A 15,559-nucleotide genomic window follows, 5' to 3' on the forward strand; every position below is an offset into this window, starting at 1 on the left:
ATTAGCCTAAACCTCTAATATCGGAAATATGTCATTTGAGAAACCAAAAGGAAAAAAAATTAAGCTAAATCCCATCAGCAGATATTTATTTTGTGTTGAGAATTCTGGAAGGTCCCAGAGAAAACTTATGTCTGGCATTAAAGAACCTAAATTCCATTCTAAATGCAATGCTTTGGGCTCAACTCCATGCATAGAAGTAGTTGGAGGGCACTCAGGTCTTCCAGGTGTACATGGAGTACTACTGGAGAGGAGAAGGTGTGTTGGAGAACAAAGCCTGGATGCCATTTATTTCTGTGTAAGTCAACTCTGCTTTCTGAGCCTCATTTATTTCTAGTCCTTCATATTGCAACCTCATTAAATCTTGGTCTGGCAAATGACCAGATAAAAATATATTCACACTAAGGTGGGTACAGATATGAATTCCAAATGTGGGAATATACATGTTCAACAAGAAACAAAGCTGGGTATGTTAAAGAAATAAATATGTAATGTAAAATTTTCTGGCATCAGTTTGCTTGGCAGGGTGGACAAGCAAATAATTGGAAGTGGGGATGGTGGCGATATAAGGTAGAAGCAGGGAGAATTCGTCCTTCCCTGAACCACACCAGGTCATCAGACATGCAAATATATGTATGTCAGTCACTATCTGCACTTAAAGACAGAATGTTCCTAAAGGATTAATCTAGTCTCTTATCCTGAAGGAATAATAAAACTCCACTGTATTTTCAGTTCTGGTAAGTGATACCCATGTTGGCCGGGAGGTCAAACCCAAATTGCATTCTCTTGTCTGTCTCAATTTTAGTGAGTAAATCTCCTTTAACCACAAAATAAATCAATTGTAAATACAGCAGATCATAGAGGAAGGTTCATTCTTTCTTTCCTGGAGATTGTGTAGAATAAAGAGGACAGGACTTAGGCAGTTCAATGTTTTGTTCTATTTTTCCTCATTTTGTAGTCACTCCCTGTGATGGATTTAAATAACTCTTCATATGTCTTGTTAGTGCTATTTTTCTTTAGCAGAGGTAGAGTATGCAGGATCTATTGCCCATTTTTTTTTTGCATGTGACTCAGTCTACAAGTTTATAAATGGAAAAGGTGGCTGTGGTGGTTTCTCTGGCAGACATGCACCCCTTGAAGTTGAGACAGAGAGAGCATGGTGAGAATAACCCAAGACAAGGGAATCAGCTCAATCCCACATGCTGACAAAACACGATGACACAAAGGACTATGAACTAAATGGCAAATGAACTAAACTTCAGTTTTTACCTGACTGCTTTTTATTCTCTATGAGGGAAGAAAAACTAGAGGTTAGACTCCTTTATTCTTTATGGAGAAGTAATACAGAGGTTGGCAAATGTAAGCTTACAGGTTTTCATATGGAAAATAATACAATCATTAATAAATAATAATAGAAGAAGAAACTCTGTTTGTCACGTCCTCACAACTGTAAACCTACTTTTGCCCACCCTCGGATGTAGACTCAGTATAGAATAATTCTGAAAAGGTGTTCCCCACCCACATACCTAGGCCCTTTCAGGTTGTCAGCACACTGCACTTTTGACATTACCTACTATGTGTACAGTTGTGCTGGAGGTGTGACTCTTTGTGAAATTTAAATACTGTGCAGAAATGCAGCCAGTCTTCCCTCCTCCTCTCTCACAGCCCTTCTCCCCCATCCAGCCCTGTGGATCTGCTCTCCCAGGTTCCTCTGGGCCCATCTGCTTCTTTCCACACTCAGAGCACATTCCAGTTGAATCCCAGCAACAACTGCCTAACTATTCTTCCCAGTGTCAACCCTGACTCTTTTGTTCCACTAGTTGTTTTGCAATAGGAAAGATCAACCACATGTAAAAATTTCATTCTGTCAGTCCTGTTAGATACCCTTCAGAGTAGTTATTGCAGAAAATCAAACTCAAAACATTAGCACAGCTGATATACCATGAAAGATCTAGTCTGCACTTATCTCTCTATCTTCCTGTTGTGACTTCAGGGCATCAGGCATCTGAGCTGCTTGCTAATGGCTCCCCAGTGTTCCATGGCCCATCTTGACTTTGGACCTCCTTGTGTACTTTGAATTTATGTTGTGTGGCAATTTCCCCCCTGCACTCCATGGTTCCCCTCCTTCATCCGGACCATCACAAACACACACACTTACACTCATATACGTGCATTCCTTAGTTCACATACTTCTTGCCCACTCTATTTTAATTTTTCCCATTTTTTTAAAAACAAAACTATTTTAAAAATTTTAGGAGATCTGTTGACAATGAACTTGCTTTCCTGCACACCAAGACTCAGCTGCACTAAGAGAGGGCATGTGTGCACTCACCACTTGGCCACATCCCCACCAGGGTCACTTCAATCATTCACAAGGCCTTCCTGGCCCCTGCACTCATTTTATTTTCACATGCTCCTGTATACTGTTATCTTTACTTGTCTTCATCTTGTCTAGAGTTTACACAAGGTTGAAAGTAAAACAACATCACAAATGTAGCATTATCCTTAAAGCTACTGAAAATCATTTAATTGAGGGTCATATTTAATCTGCAAGACCTTTGAGAATCAGAACAATGCCTGTGATTCTAAAAACAATCAAACATGTTTGCTATATGCCAGAAACTTTATAATGAACTCATCAAATACTCAATGTGGGTAAAAGGTATTATCTATATTATTCACATTTACATAATTGAGAAAACTTAATGTCAAAGACATTGCTTTGGCCAGAGTCAAGATGAAAACAGATTTAACATAGCATAGCCAGGAGTCAGACTGAGACCTCTTAATCTTCAAAGCCTATATACCTTCACATCCTTAAAATCCTAAATTGAACTATTTGATTAGACAATTTGGGTCAGCACTGCCACTAAGTGAATTTTCCCTTCCTTCCCCTGGTGTCTTCCATGGTTTCTTCTTACCAAGTAATGTACACATGTGTATTTATCCTCTTGCTTTCATATCACTCCTCCTGACAACTTACTCCATCAGCTGGCCTCACTAGAAGCACTTTTACATGAAACTCCTCAGTTGGCTGTTAGTATTAAGAGTGTTCATTGTGATGCTGCTTCCTTGGACTAAGTATGAATGAACTCTTCAAAATGTGACTCTCATCATTTCAGCCTCTTAGAAAACCTCCATGTGGCATCTGTTCAAATGCTCACTGCTTCCAGAGACGCAGCTCAAACCCTGCCCTCCTGAGCACACGTACAGGGGCCTCCATTTCTCTTGTGTGCCCTCACCACATTCGACACGGTTCACCTGAAAACAGGAATTTTAATTCCCTGCCAGTGGGGAAGCAAGAGTAGCATTTTGGGATCTCTGCAACTTTATGATTTATCAAGTCAGTATAGAATTTTCCCCAGGAGTTATATGTTGGAGTAACTTTAGTTTGTTTTGGTACAGATAAAAAAGGCGGGGGGTGAGGGGAAGTTCCATGAAAGACCAAAAAAATAAGAAGGAAGTAAAGCCACACAAAAATGAGACTCACAGGCCAACACCTTTACGAAATGCCAACTCTCTAATTTCAGCACGTCTGGAATAATGGGGTGTTAGATTTGTGGAGAATGAGACTTTTCCTTGCTGCTGCATACACATGGCACAAGGATAAAGATGCCATTCCTCATAGGTGTGTGGTAATAGCAGATCCTCAAATGTGAAAAAAAATCAGTTCCCAGCCTGTTTGTTCTCATTCTGAGAGTAAGGAGAATGAGCATACTTAGGCTATTGTTTTCCTACCAAGGCCCCATGGCCAGTCAGCAGTTCATCCGGATCCATACCCAGATCTCCTCGCTTCACTGTTTGCTGTGGTGACAGTTCTTGGGCTTCTCCTGCCTCATTCTCATAGTGACTGGCACATTAGCAGGAAACAGCAAAGCTGATGGATGAGACCTCCAAGAGTGCTGAAGATGGAAGTCCAGGCATGCAGCAGGCATTTCAGAGGCCACCTGTTATAAATTTTCTCCTACTCTGTTAAAGTAAGGTGACCAGCAAAATCGCTTGGCTGTAAATATAACTATCATGGAGATAAAAGTCTGAACTGAAAACATTAGTTATGGGAATCAAGCATATCTGACTAATGTAGCAGCACTCCAGCTTTCCACATTCTGAGAGTAGGGGTGTCCAATATTATAACATTCAACCAGTCTCTCCTGCTCAGGAAGCACTCAGGAACAAGCAGTGAGACCAGCGATGCAATTCTGAACCATGCTCTGTTTTGACTGAAAACTAGTTCAATGGCTAAAGGTATCTGGTCAGACACAATCGAATTAATATTTAAGTAGTGCCACACTCAATCTATCCCAGGAAAGACAGACACACTAATGCTATATTTTTCTGCCTAATAAATAACAATATCCAGTGTCTCTACATTTCTAAATGGTAGGGAATGCGATTCTGCATTTTGGCTGCTATAACTAAGTAGAACATGCTTTTTGTTTGTTTTATTTTAGTTTTTGCTCTTTTTATGAACCACTCAATTATAAAAATAGAAATATTGCAACTTCAGCATTTTCAGCCTCCTGATATTTCTAAATGAATGTATCACTGAACACGAAACAACAAAATTCAAACCGACAAACTAAAATGGCTTTCAACAGCATTTTTCTTCAAGTGCATTAAGACAAATTCAATAAAGCTGAGTAACATTTGAGATGGAATTTATTGGAGAGAAACATAGAAGCAGGTGCTCTCACCACAGCTGACCTTGGCTCCACCTCGAGCCAGATCTCTCCTCCAGACCCATCCACTCACAGCTCACTGTCTTTGTGATCAATTTAATCAGAACGTCTGGAGAAAACCTGCCGTGAAGCACTGCTGCCTTCTTTTCCCTGTTGGCTTGCAGACAGTTATCACATATTCAGGACATATGATAATTTCATAGCTACATGAAATTTTCATGAAAGCATCAAAAATTATTCCATCTTTATATGCACATTTTAGCCTGAAAGATTCATAAATACTGCCTGAAGATAAATTAAACTTTGGCATGAATATAATTTATGAAAATTGCAAGCTACTTGAATTGATTTCAAAAAGAAACACATTAAATCTTGATGACTAACAGACTTCTTCAGAAAAATAAAATGTGATGTTTAAATAGAATTAAAACATATAAATTTTAAAAATATTTTAATAGTAAATTATATCATTTAAGTAGGTTATTAATTAAGTAAATACCTTATAACCATACAATTTTAATCACTTATATCTTAACTTCTGTCAGAAATGAAAAACATGACAGATGAAGAATGATTCCTGTTGAGAAAATAAAATATTACATATTTTGTTACTTTTTTTTCACCTTATGTGCTTTTAGTGACTGCTTCCCTCAGAGTTAAAAATTGTACAGACCCAAATTTAAAGGAAGCTAATAAAAACCCATTGATTGCTGATGGGATCTTGTTACTAACAAGAAGGCGATGTACTGTGATAGTTGTTTAAATAAGAAAAATGAAAGAAAATGAAATCCTGTAGAGTGCCCACATTTGGAACCTATTTATATAATTGTTCTAAGCATATAAACTTCAAGTTTTAAAGAAGAACAGCTTCTTGGCTTTGATAATATTATAATATCCCCAACATTTACAGTTCTATTTTATACTTTAAAGCATTATGTGCCTGCTCAACATTCTTATAAAAAGTCATTTCTAAATTATAGCTATAAGTCTGACCTGACCTTTTCTACCTGAACTAACGTAGCTAAAATTTCTCTCTCACTTTCCCTCATTCTCTCTCTCCCTTTCTATCTCTCTCTCTCTCCCCCACTTCTCTCTCTCTCTCTCTCTCTCTCTCTCTCTCTCTCTCTCTCACACACACACACACACACACACACACACACACACACACACACACAACACACCACTGTGTGTTCTGAAAGTAATGTCATTACACAACTTGCCTACCAATCTCCACCATCCAAAAAGATCCTGACATATTTTATGTGCTCGGCGACTGAAATGAATGAATGAAGGAAGGAAGGAAGGAAGGAAGGAAGGAAGGAAGGAAGGAAGGAAGGAAGGAATGAAGGAATGAATGGGTCAGTGAATAATGTCTGAGCCTTCCCAGTCCTGTGACCAGCAGTGGCAGCTGGTTCAGATGAACCAGTTGTCTAAACCCTGATTTTGAGTCTCATGGAGGGAATGAGCAGCAGAGTCATTTGCTGGGGACCAGGACTGCTTTTCTGTGCAAGAGTAAGGCAGCCATCCAAGGATGTGATTTCAGGAGGATCAAAGAAGCCCCTTGTTTAAAAACTAACAGTTCCTTCCCCATGTCACTAATAACAGAAATCCATTTCAGAGGGTCAGTATATTTTATTACACTGTTAGTGATAATTCTTAGGAATTAGGTATCAGCCGAAAGGGGGAGTGTGGCCCACTGACTTGGAGCCAGCGCCACTAAGGGGTAAGTAGCTGATCTATTCTTTTTCTAAGGGCATAATAGAATCATAAATGAAAAATAATAGGGGCCCCTGGATAGCTGAAGGTCATATCTGCAAGGAGAAAAGGTACAAAAAGAGTCTGAGATCACCTTAAAATTTGCTATGGGGTGGCATAATCTTTTATTGCTGTGGCTAATGAAGCAAGCAAGAACGAATTTGTATAATAAAATTTACCATTATAAATGTTTTATGACACATTTTAATAATTTCTCAGGTCCAAATAAAAGCAGTTTCCCTTGGGCCTGGTCACAGAGTAGTTTTTTAGGGTTTTTAGCGTGAAGGGTGACTTAAGATGTCCCCTACCTACAAACAGCTGGCTGTTCAGCTGCAGTCGAAAGTGGCCCTCCTCCGAAGTCTCCCTGCTCATCCTTGGGAGGCTGTCCACCTGCAGCGAGGTCACCTTGAGGTTCCTCTCGGCCCGAACGTAATGCCATTGGTTGTCATTCAGAGGAGAAGGAGACTGGACTACGAGCTCTATGGGGCCGTTCCCAACATCAATTGCAAAAGTAATCTCAGAAGGAGCTGAAACCAGAAAGGGAAACAGGTAGAAATGAAGGGAGTTGTCAGTGTGTTTAGGGCACAATAATGTCATGAATGAATGGCATACAGGGTCGTATGTCAATAGCCAGGTAAAGAGGCCTTCATTGAAACCCTGCATTATTAAAATTACCATTAGTAGTAATATCTACCAAGCACTAAGCATCAAGCTCTCATTTTGGCCCAGTTGGTCCTGATTGTGAGAATTCAGGTAATAGCTTAGGGACCTGGGACACCAATGTTAATCTGATAAATATGCATTTGTGCCAAGGTTCTGGGTCTCCTGTGTCTATTCTGGCTCTGACTATTTTCTCCCAGAAATCCATCGATACTGGGTTAGCTAGGCAGCTCTGCTCCTGCAAGGAGAAGACCCACCACCTGAAATATCTAGTGTTCTTTCCATGTTATGATATTAATACATGTGATATGAGGATTCACCCTATTACTAGGATTAAAAATAGAGAGAGAGAGAGACTCAGAAAGTTGAAGTGTCTTCTCCAAGAAGACATAGTTGCAAGTGCTGGTGCTTGGGGTGAAACACAAGCTCCCCCCGCCCCCCACTCTGGGCCCCTTCCCTGACTCTGCCCTTCTGTATCAATCTGCATTCAAGTCAGGGTATGAAGATGATGGTGGTTCTGGGGTGGTAGCAATGGTGAAAGACCCATGAAAAGAAAAACAAAAGGAGAAGTAGCCACAGCATAGTTGGAACAGTGAGCTCTGCCAGGCTCTGTAGTAAGCACTGACCATAGCTTCTATCATTTCATCCTCAAAACAACCCTTTAAGAAAGGCATCATTTTTATTTCCTTTTGATGGGTTAAAAAAATCAGTGTGAATAATTTTCTCTAAGTTTCCCAGATAGCAAGTAGAATCTGACTCCAAAAGTAGAATCAATCACTGTATTTTTTCTCAGGCGAGTGTATGCTATTATATTTTCTACTAGTGCCCCTGTGCACGAATTCATTCACATTGAAAGGAAATTAATCAGAAGGTGGCTGGCTGGGTGGGACTGGGCGAGATGGGCTGGACACGCCCTGGAGCCAACCTCTTATGGTCCCTCCCCACTGGCCACAGCTGGGGTGGCGCTGTGGCTCAAAGGGCGTCTGTGGAGTGAGCAGAGTCCCTCCAGCAGGTGAGGTCCCTCACCCTGGCCTGTGCAGATTGGGCCAAAACCAGCTCTCTGACATCCCCTGAGGGGTCTCAGATTGTGAGAGGGCGGTTCTTGGGTGATACACCCTGGAATCAGGCTCCCTCCTCTCTGGTTCTGGGGTGTGTCACCCAAGAATTGCCGCTGCCAAGTCACCGCAGCTCAGCAGCTCCTGTGTTGAGCATCTGTCCCCTGGTGGTCAGTACATATCATAGCTACCGGTCGGACAGTCAGATGGTCGCTTAGCCTTTTATATATATAGATTATTACGTAAAAATTTTCTGAATCTGAAGGAAGTGGAGAGGTAAATAATACACTGAGGCTGAGGAAAAGACAGGCCCTTGACGTAGCTGGAATCGTCCCTTCTTTCCCAGCACCCTGAGATGGCCCCTCTCCTTTACCCCTAAAACAGAACATGGGTATTTATTTCACTAAGTCATGAACTGTAAGACCTGAATTATCAAAGGTCAAATACCACCCTGGTACTCTCCCTCCTTAGCTTTAAACCCTAACAGAAAGCCAATCCTGGTGTAAGAAACCCCAATCTGCAAAATTTTATGTAACTGAGAAATTGAATTGTTTTGCATTCTGGCAAATGTGAGCCTTGACCTAGAGGGAAGTAATAAGTTAAAGGCCTTAAAGTCAAATTTGAGAGTAGACTCTGGAGCCACCATGATCTGAGGCATTTTCTATCTTGTGCAGGCTCAGTGTTCTCATTTGTAAAATAGGAATAAAAACAGTATCTAATTGTCAAGCTGTTTATAACTTAATTCTCATGAATTTTACATTTTCATCAAATGTAATATTACTTGCATTTAAAACATTTTTGTACAACCCAAAAGTCAAAATACAGCACCAGAAAGTACAAATTGGACATTGCAACATAATTAACACCAAATCATCGCTCATTACCGTGTGATGATAAGCCATGACATTAGCTGCTGCTGGAATGAATCGAGTGGCCTTGGGGCCTAATTTTTATTAAATTTATGTTGTGGTTATTATATTCACATTATGAAATGGTTGGCACTCAACTCCACGTTTTCAGTTCCAGGCTGTTAGGTACCAGGGATCTTATTTCACACTAAAGACAGGGGTTTCCTCCCATTGATAGTCTCAGCTGTTGGAGTCAAAACTGCCAATAAAAGAATCCCTTCCCTTGTACTCGTGTGCATTTGCAGAAAGAACACTCAGCCGCGCGTGATTTGCAGGAGAAGCACACAAACGCAGCTGCTACCCCCTCTGGCCAGGGCTCTTTGCCTTTTTTTTGGAGCTCCTAAATACCGGGTTTCTGTGGATAAGACATTACTTGTGCTTTCAAGGGAATATGATGAGGTCACATTATTGCAATATGGTCAATTGCCTCAATCAAGCTACAGAACAAATCCATTTGGACACAGATAAATGAGCCTCCTAATGACATGCGTGAGTCTCCATGGTTATGGGTACAATACGGGCAAGACCCTGCGAGCAGTCCACCTACACATGAGAAATCAAGGGGTACCCTGAGTACAGCAAATTGGAAAACTAGTGCACACAGCTGAAAGTAGATGTTTTCATCATTGCCATGCACTAGTGATTCCAAATATCAATGATAACACAGTTCTCTAAATTATATCCAATGCTAATGTAAGTATTATTTTTAATCATGTGCATGTAAGCCTCCAAGAGCACTTTTTATTACTTACTATTTAAAAATATTATGTGTAAGAGGGAAATTAATACAGAGAACTCCAGATCCACTGGTGACTCCTGAACACGGAGACTCACATACACAGGGTGAAGCAAAAGTAGGTTTACAGTTGTCTGTATGAAAAATAATATAATAGTTAATAAATAATAATACAATAATAAACTGTTTCACATTCTCACAACTGTAAACCTTCTTTTGTTACACCCTGTATGTATTTATTTTTTAAGGGTAAGAACTCAAGTTCTGAGTTTTCACTTTTATAATTACTGTGCTATTATTGTTTAACTAAAATCTGTTGAAACACATATGTAGTACTGCAGAGGGTGCAGACACAAACTGCACACAAAGAGAGCACAAGCAGTTCCAAATCCTCAGCAACTCTGTTAGATTTTTACCAAATAGAATAGCAGTCTACAATGAAGTTTCTGACAAAAATATTTTAGTGGATTATTTTTTTATTGCAGAGATATTTGAAGTTATTAGATTTAATTCTGAAAAATTTACATGGAAAGTATTGCAATTTTTAAAATTTATTATAAAATGGAATTTTTACGAATCTGTACCAACCTTATCCTTATGTCTAAAACAGTTCCTGACATTTATACTTCTATTACCCATGTGAAAAACAATTAATTAAAATTTATAAAAAGTACCTTTTGATAAATTTGAGAGAAAATAAGTGGATAAACCTGATTATAGTTTTTTAAATAATTTTTATGAAGTCATTAATAAATTTGTAGAATTAAGGTCTAAGGAACAGAAATTTTAATGTTATTATTGTTACTAGACAAACTAATAAGTAGGTATAATTTTTCCCTTTCTATAAAAAGTATTTAATGTAAGTGGAAAGTATTTATCTACTATATTGTCCTTTTTCTGTACTGGATTATTTTTATTTACAAGATTACATATTAAATTTCCATAATAGGACATCTTACCATCTGAATTTCTATTGTTTTTTATCTAACTTTATTATTATTTTCAAATATAACTTGTATATAGGAGATAGGATGTTAAAAATGATTCATCCTGTCATCAAATGCACGTGATATACCCAAGTTCATAGTGCAATGGGAGAGGAACAGTGGGGATTCTCACCGGGTAGTGACACACTCGTAGTGGTGGGACATAAGTGAGGAAATTACTTTCAGAGCAAAAGTACAGAAAAAGTGGAGCCCAGTTAAGAATAGAATGCAGAAAAATAACACTTTAGCTTTCCATGGAAATTGTAATGAACACATCTGTGGCTTGGAAGCTTAAGTCTTATGTAAGAAATACCCATGGATCAGATCAAGAACACTGCCATAGGTAGCCATGGACTTTTGGGTAATGCAGTAACTTGGTGAGAGAATGATTGATTAAATACTGATAGGTAATAATAATGCAAAAAGCCTTAGAAGGAACCGGACATTGCCATTGCTAATTTTACAGATGACCAGTGAGATTAATGTTGTGGTACAAACAGGCACTCAGTGGCAAAGGTAAGACTGAAGTTTCTCCTGCTGACCAATTACATTAGTAATTCATAAAGGAGGGACTTACAGCTTATTTCAAGGCGGATGAAGTCTGTAATGCCAAGGTTTTCTAGGAAAACTCCGGAGAGAGCCGTGGTTTTAAAATAGAAGGAAATGTCAGCACTGAATTCCGCATGGAAGGTGGGAAAGTGGAGGTAGGAGGCTTCTGTGTTAAAGGAGACTGCATTCCAGAAGTGTCCTGCAAGTAAGAAAATCCTTGAGCATGGTTGACTGTTCTGAAATGGGGTACAGAAAGCTGGGCTTGTGGATGATAACCCTCAAGCTTGGGGAACTGCAGGGAGAGGGGAAGGGGAAAATTTTGAACAGCCTGTGCTTATGTAGTGCAGAAAGAAAGCTTTTTCATTAGTACTCACGGTCGCCATAGCAACGCAAGGGACCAATTCTCCAAGCAGCTTCTGAATTTGATCTGTTGGTATCAGTGATAACTATCTGAGTGACAGGCAAGTGGTCTTTGAAGGAAAGAAACCCAGTATCATTTGTCCTGCAAAATAGGAGAAAGACAAAATAGGAGAAAATGTGGATAACCTAGGGACTCTTTCCCAAGACTCCTATTTTTAAAAGTGATTTGGGGACTTGCAACAGAATGGGACAGGGAGGAGGGTAACAGAGGGCCTTTCATCTCCTAAATGTGTGTGAGAGGCTAGAATGCTAATTGCAAAACCCATGGCCAGCTTCCCCAAACAAGAAGATTTACATTTTCCCTAAGTCCTTCCAGAGCTTGCTTCCGCTTGTTGTGGCTGAGAGCACACACCTGCCAGTGCAGTGCTGATATATCATGAAATGTCACCTCTCTCCATAAAGAGACTGGCTGTCTCAGGAGCTCGCTTGAAATGGGCATCACAAATCCCACATGAATCACCCCAAGGACTTGTTTCAGCCACCTGCTAACAGTTTCAAACAGCTTAGGGGGCTTCTGTCACCTTTTAACTCTAGGTACAGGCAAGTCTTTACAGTTACTCTTCATTTTGTTGCTCTTCATTTTGCTCCATGTTTTAAAGATCTTGGTTGTTAGAGACGCTGGCTTTATCTTTGTTAACTATGCAACTAGGAAACTGACTAGTCACCCTGTGACAAAAACATAATTTTAAAATAATAGGGTTAAGCTATTGATTTTTTTCTCTTTGTAAGTTGTGTTTCTGGACTACTGATAAGAACATACCATTTAACTGAAAATAAAAACAAAATGTAGGTAAGAAACTGGTATTGAATTAATAAATATTTTGAACCAGCAATATACTAAGGAATAAGTTTATTTTCCCCACACAACACCCCTATGGCAGTTGGTGCAATTTTTCCTGTTTAGCAATGAGGAAACTAAGGCTCGGACATATTAGGAAACTTGTCTAAGGTCACATGACAGTAGGGGCATGGGCATAGTCATATACTTGGTATATATGCCAAGTATAATTAGACGAGTATATCATAAATATATGTTAATCTGAGCGGAACTGAATCATATGAGGCAGTCTGAGAACCATACACACATGGGTGGACATCCCACTAACAGCCTCAGTTAAATGCAGGGTTGGTCCTCTTGCTGGTAATAGGAACTCGAAAGGCAGAGAGACCTGCTCCAATATTCAGAATGAAGCATCTGATGCAGCCAGTTGATAACAAGAGCATGAAGGCGCAGATTCATATTGGTTCTTTCTCCGTATCCACAAAGAAGTCACAAAACACTCAAAACCAACAGTATATTTCATTGTCATTTGCAGCTCTGAGTTTAGAGACAACAAACTAATATTCCAGATTAATAATTTGGGAAACATGGCAAGGACCAAGTAGTGTGACAAGTGATTTTGAGGATAGAGCTTTAAAAGCAGACAGATTTGTTCTGGAGTCTCAGGCCTTACCTGAGATTATAGCTGCATTAGCTTGGGCAAACCACTTTATTTCTGAGATTCCCCAGTATCCTCAGCTTTAAAATGGAGATATATTCTATATCACAGGGTATAGAGAGGATTAAATGAGATTATATAGTCACTTAGCATGGTGTCTGATCTATGGGAAATGCTGAACAATGGGAGTACTAACACTAATTTTCATCTGAACTAAGACTTCTGTTTCCATTTGAAAGTACATCTCTGAATGTTACTTGGACACAGGATAAATTTTGAGTCTTCACATTCTGATATCTTTTCAGGAAGAGATTTCAAAGCAAATTGCAAGTAGTCAAAGTAGATAGACCAAACTCACATCCTCTCTCAAATTATTCTGTATTTCTATAGGATTTGTTTCTCTCCATTTTAGTTTCAAGGTGAAATGGTAAATTCATTAAAGCTAACTACTGCCTCCCTTACACGCTGTCCTCTTGTCTACATCCATTTGATTTCCTTTTGTCAAAATATTGGGATATGCAAATAGCACTCTAAGAATAAAAATATTTTCCAAATAAAAGAGAAAAGGCACTCATATTAGGTTTGATGATGCAATGCACATTACCAAAAACAATTTTGATCATAAAACTAAAATAAACATATAAGTAAATGTAACTGCTCTCCAAAGTTGTTTAATGAGATAGAAACAGAACCAAATTCAAATGCCTACAGGGACCAGACAAGGAATAAAATGACTTTGTGTTAGATGCTAAATGAAACCTGACACACAACTTCACTGTCAGGGGAAAGAGAGAGAGAGAAAGAGAGACAAGAAGACTGGAAGACTGGAAGAAAGTAGGTGTTTTGTCTAAAGGAGGCAGTGACATCCACTAGTAAAGAAGTAATTATGTTATTCATGAATATAAGGCCAGTGGCTAGCCTGGAATATTAATGCAAATATTCTCAATTTTAAAATCGTGGAAATTAATTTAAAAATTTTAAAACCATAGTGTGGTAGGAACCAACACTACATTGACCAATAAACCACATGAGAAATATGTTCAGGTGCCAGGAAACCTAGGCATCAAAAGGACTTTGAGTATTTATTCATACTCTTAGGGTCACATTGCGAATAAGATTATATTTGATTCATGAGTGGCACATGATTCACACCTTTGAAAGCATCAATAGGTAGAATATCTGGAGGGTGGTGGTGGTAGTGGATTTTAATCACAAGAAAATTATATGAATTATGGTGGTGCCTATTAATAGTCAGGGAGTCTATAGCTGTAGATTCTACTTTCTACACATTAACTGGTGTTTTGAACCAGTTTTACTTGAACAAACACTTTAGAGACTTTGTCTTTGTTTGGAATATAGAAGGCTCTCCCTAAGGTGACAGGGTACTTACATATTTTATAAGTACAGAAGTGGCTATGTTGTAATTGAAAAGCATTGTCATTTGACTCAGACTGGCATGGGCTGAATCAGTGTTCCTCAACACACTCCTTGTATGATGTCAACTAACACACTAGCTATTACATAGTAGGGACTCAAATAGTTGTTTGAAATTCCCAGTAAAGTTTGAAATTAAAATGTGAAATAAAATATTTAAAGGAAAATAAGAAAAGAAGTCCCCTGTTGCTGAAAGATAAATGACCAGGCCAGCTACAGATTCCAGCTTGTGGAGGCCTTAAGGGCACTAGGAATGTGGGTCTCAAGAAACACACGTGACCTAGTAAAAATATATACATTAAGATAAGGAATTGGGAAAAATATTCTCAAGAGCAGAAGTATGGCCCAGAATTAGTCAATGTGGTCTCCTCTCAGTTGAATGTCTGAATCTTGAGATTTTACCAAATTCAGAACTGCAGACACAACAGGGGCCTCTGTTTCATTAGTGTATCATTAATATATGGTGAGATGTCCCATGCTCCCATTTGCTTTTATCAAGCAACTAGTGACCTGGTGCACAGATTCGTGCACATTCAAAGGAAATTAATTAGAAGGTGGCCAGTAGGGTGGGACTGGGAGAGATGGCTGGACACACCCAGGAGCCAACCTCCTGTGGTCCCTCCCCGCAGGCTTCACCTGGGGCGGCACTGTGGCTCGAAGGGCATCTGTGGAGTGAGTGGGGTTCCTCTGGCAGGTGAGGTACCTCGGCCTGGCCTGTGGGAATCAGGCCGAAACCGGCTCTCCGACATCCCCTGAAGGGTCCCAGAGGGCAGTTCTTGGGTGATGCACCCAGAATCGGGCTCCCTCCTCTCTGGTTCAGCGGTGTGTCACCTAAGAACCGCTGCTGCCAAGTCACTGCAGCTCAGCAGCTCCTGCATTGGCGTCTGCCCCCTGGTGGTCAGTGTGTGTTATAGCTCCCAGTCGGAGTGTCTGCCCCCTGG

The 15,559-nt window shown here is 39.6% G+C and overlaps 1 protein-coding gene across 1 annotated transcript in view; it reads right to left on the bottom strand.

Moving 5' to 3' along the window:
- CNTNAP5 (contactin associated protein family member 5) overlaps positions 1-15,559 on the bottom strand; it is an 886,665-nt gene that overhangs the window by 144,613 nt on the left and 726,493 nt on the right. Inside the window, exons 15-17 of the mRNA XM_080671382.1 lie at positions 11,700-11,827; positions 11,354-11,524; positions 6,740-6,958 (exon numbers count right to left, since the gene is read on the bottom strand). Of these exons, the coding sequence (XP_080527508.1) occupies positions 6,740-6,958; positions 11,354-11,524; positions 11,700-11,827 (518 nt within the window). The remainder of the gene's footprint in view (positions 1-6,739; positions 6,959-11,353; positions 11,525-11,699; positions 11,828-15,559) is intronic.

The sequence above is a fragment of the Plecotus auritus genome, assembly GCF_963455305.1.
Source record: "Plecotus auritus genome assembly, chromosome: 5".
Lineage (NCBI taxonomy): Eukaryota > Metazoa > Chordata > Mammalia > Chiroptera > Vespertilionidae > Plecotus > Plecotus auritus.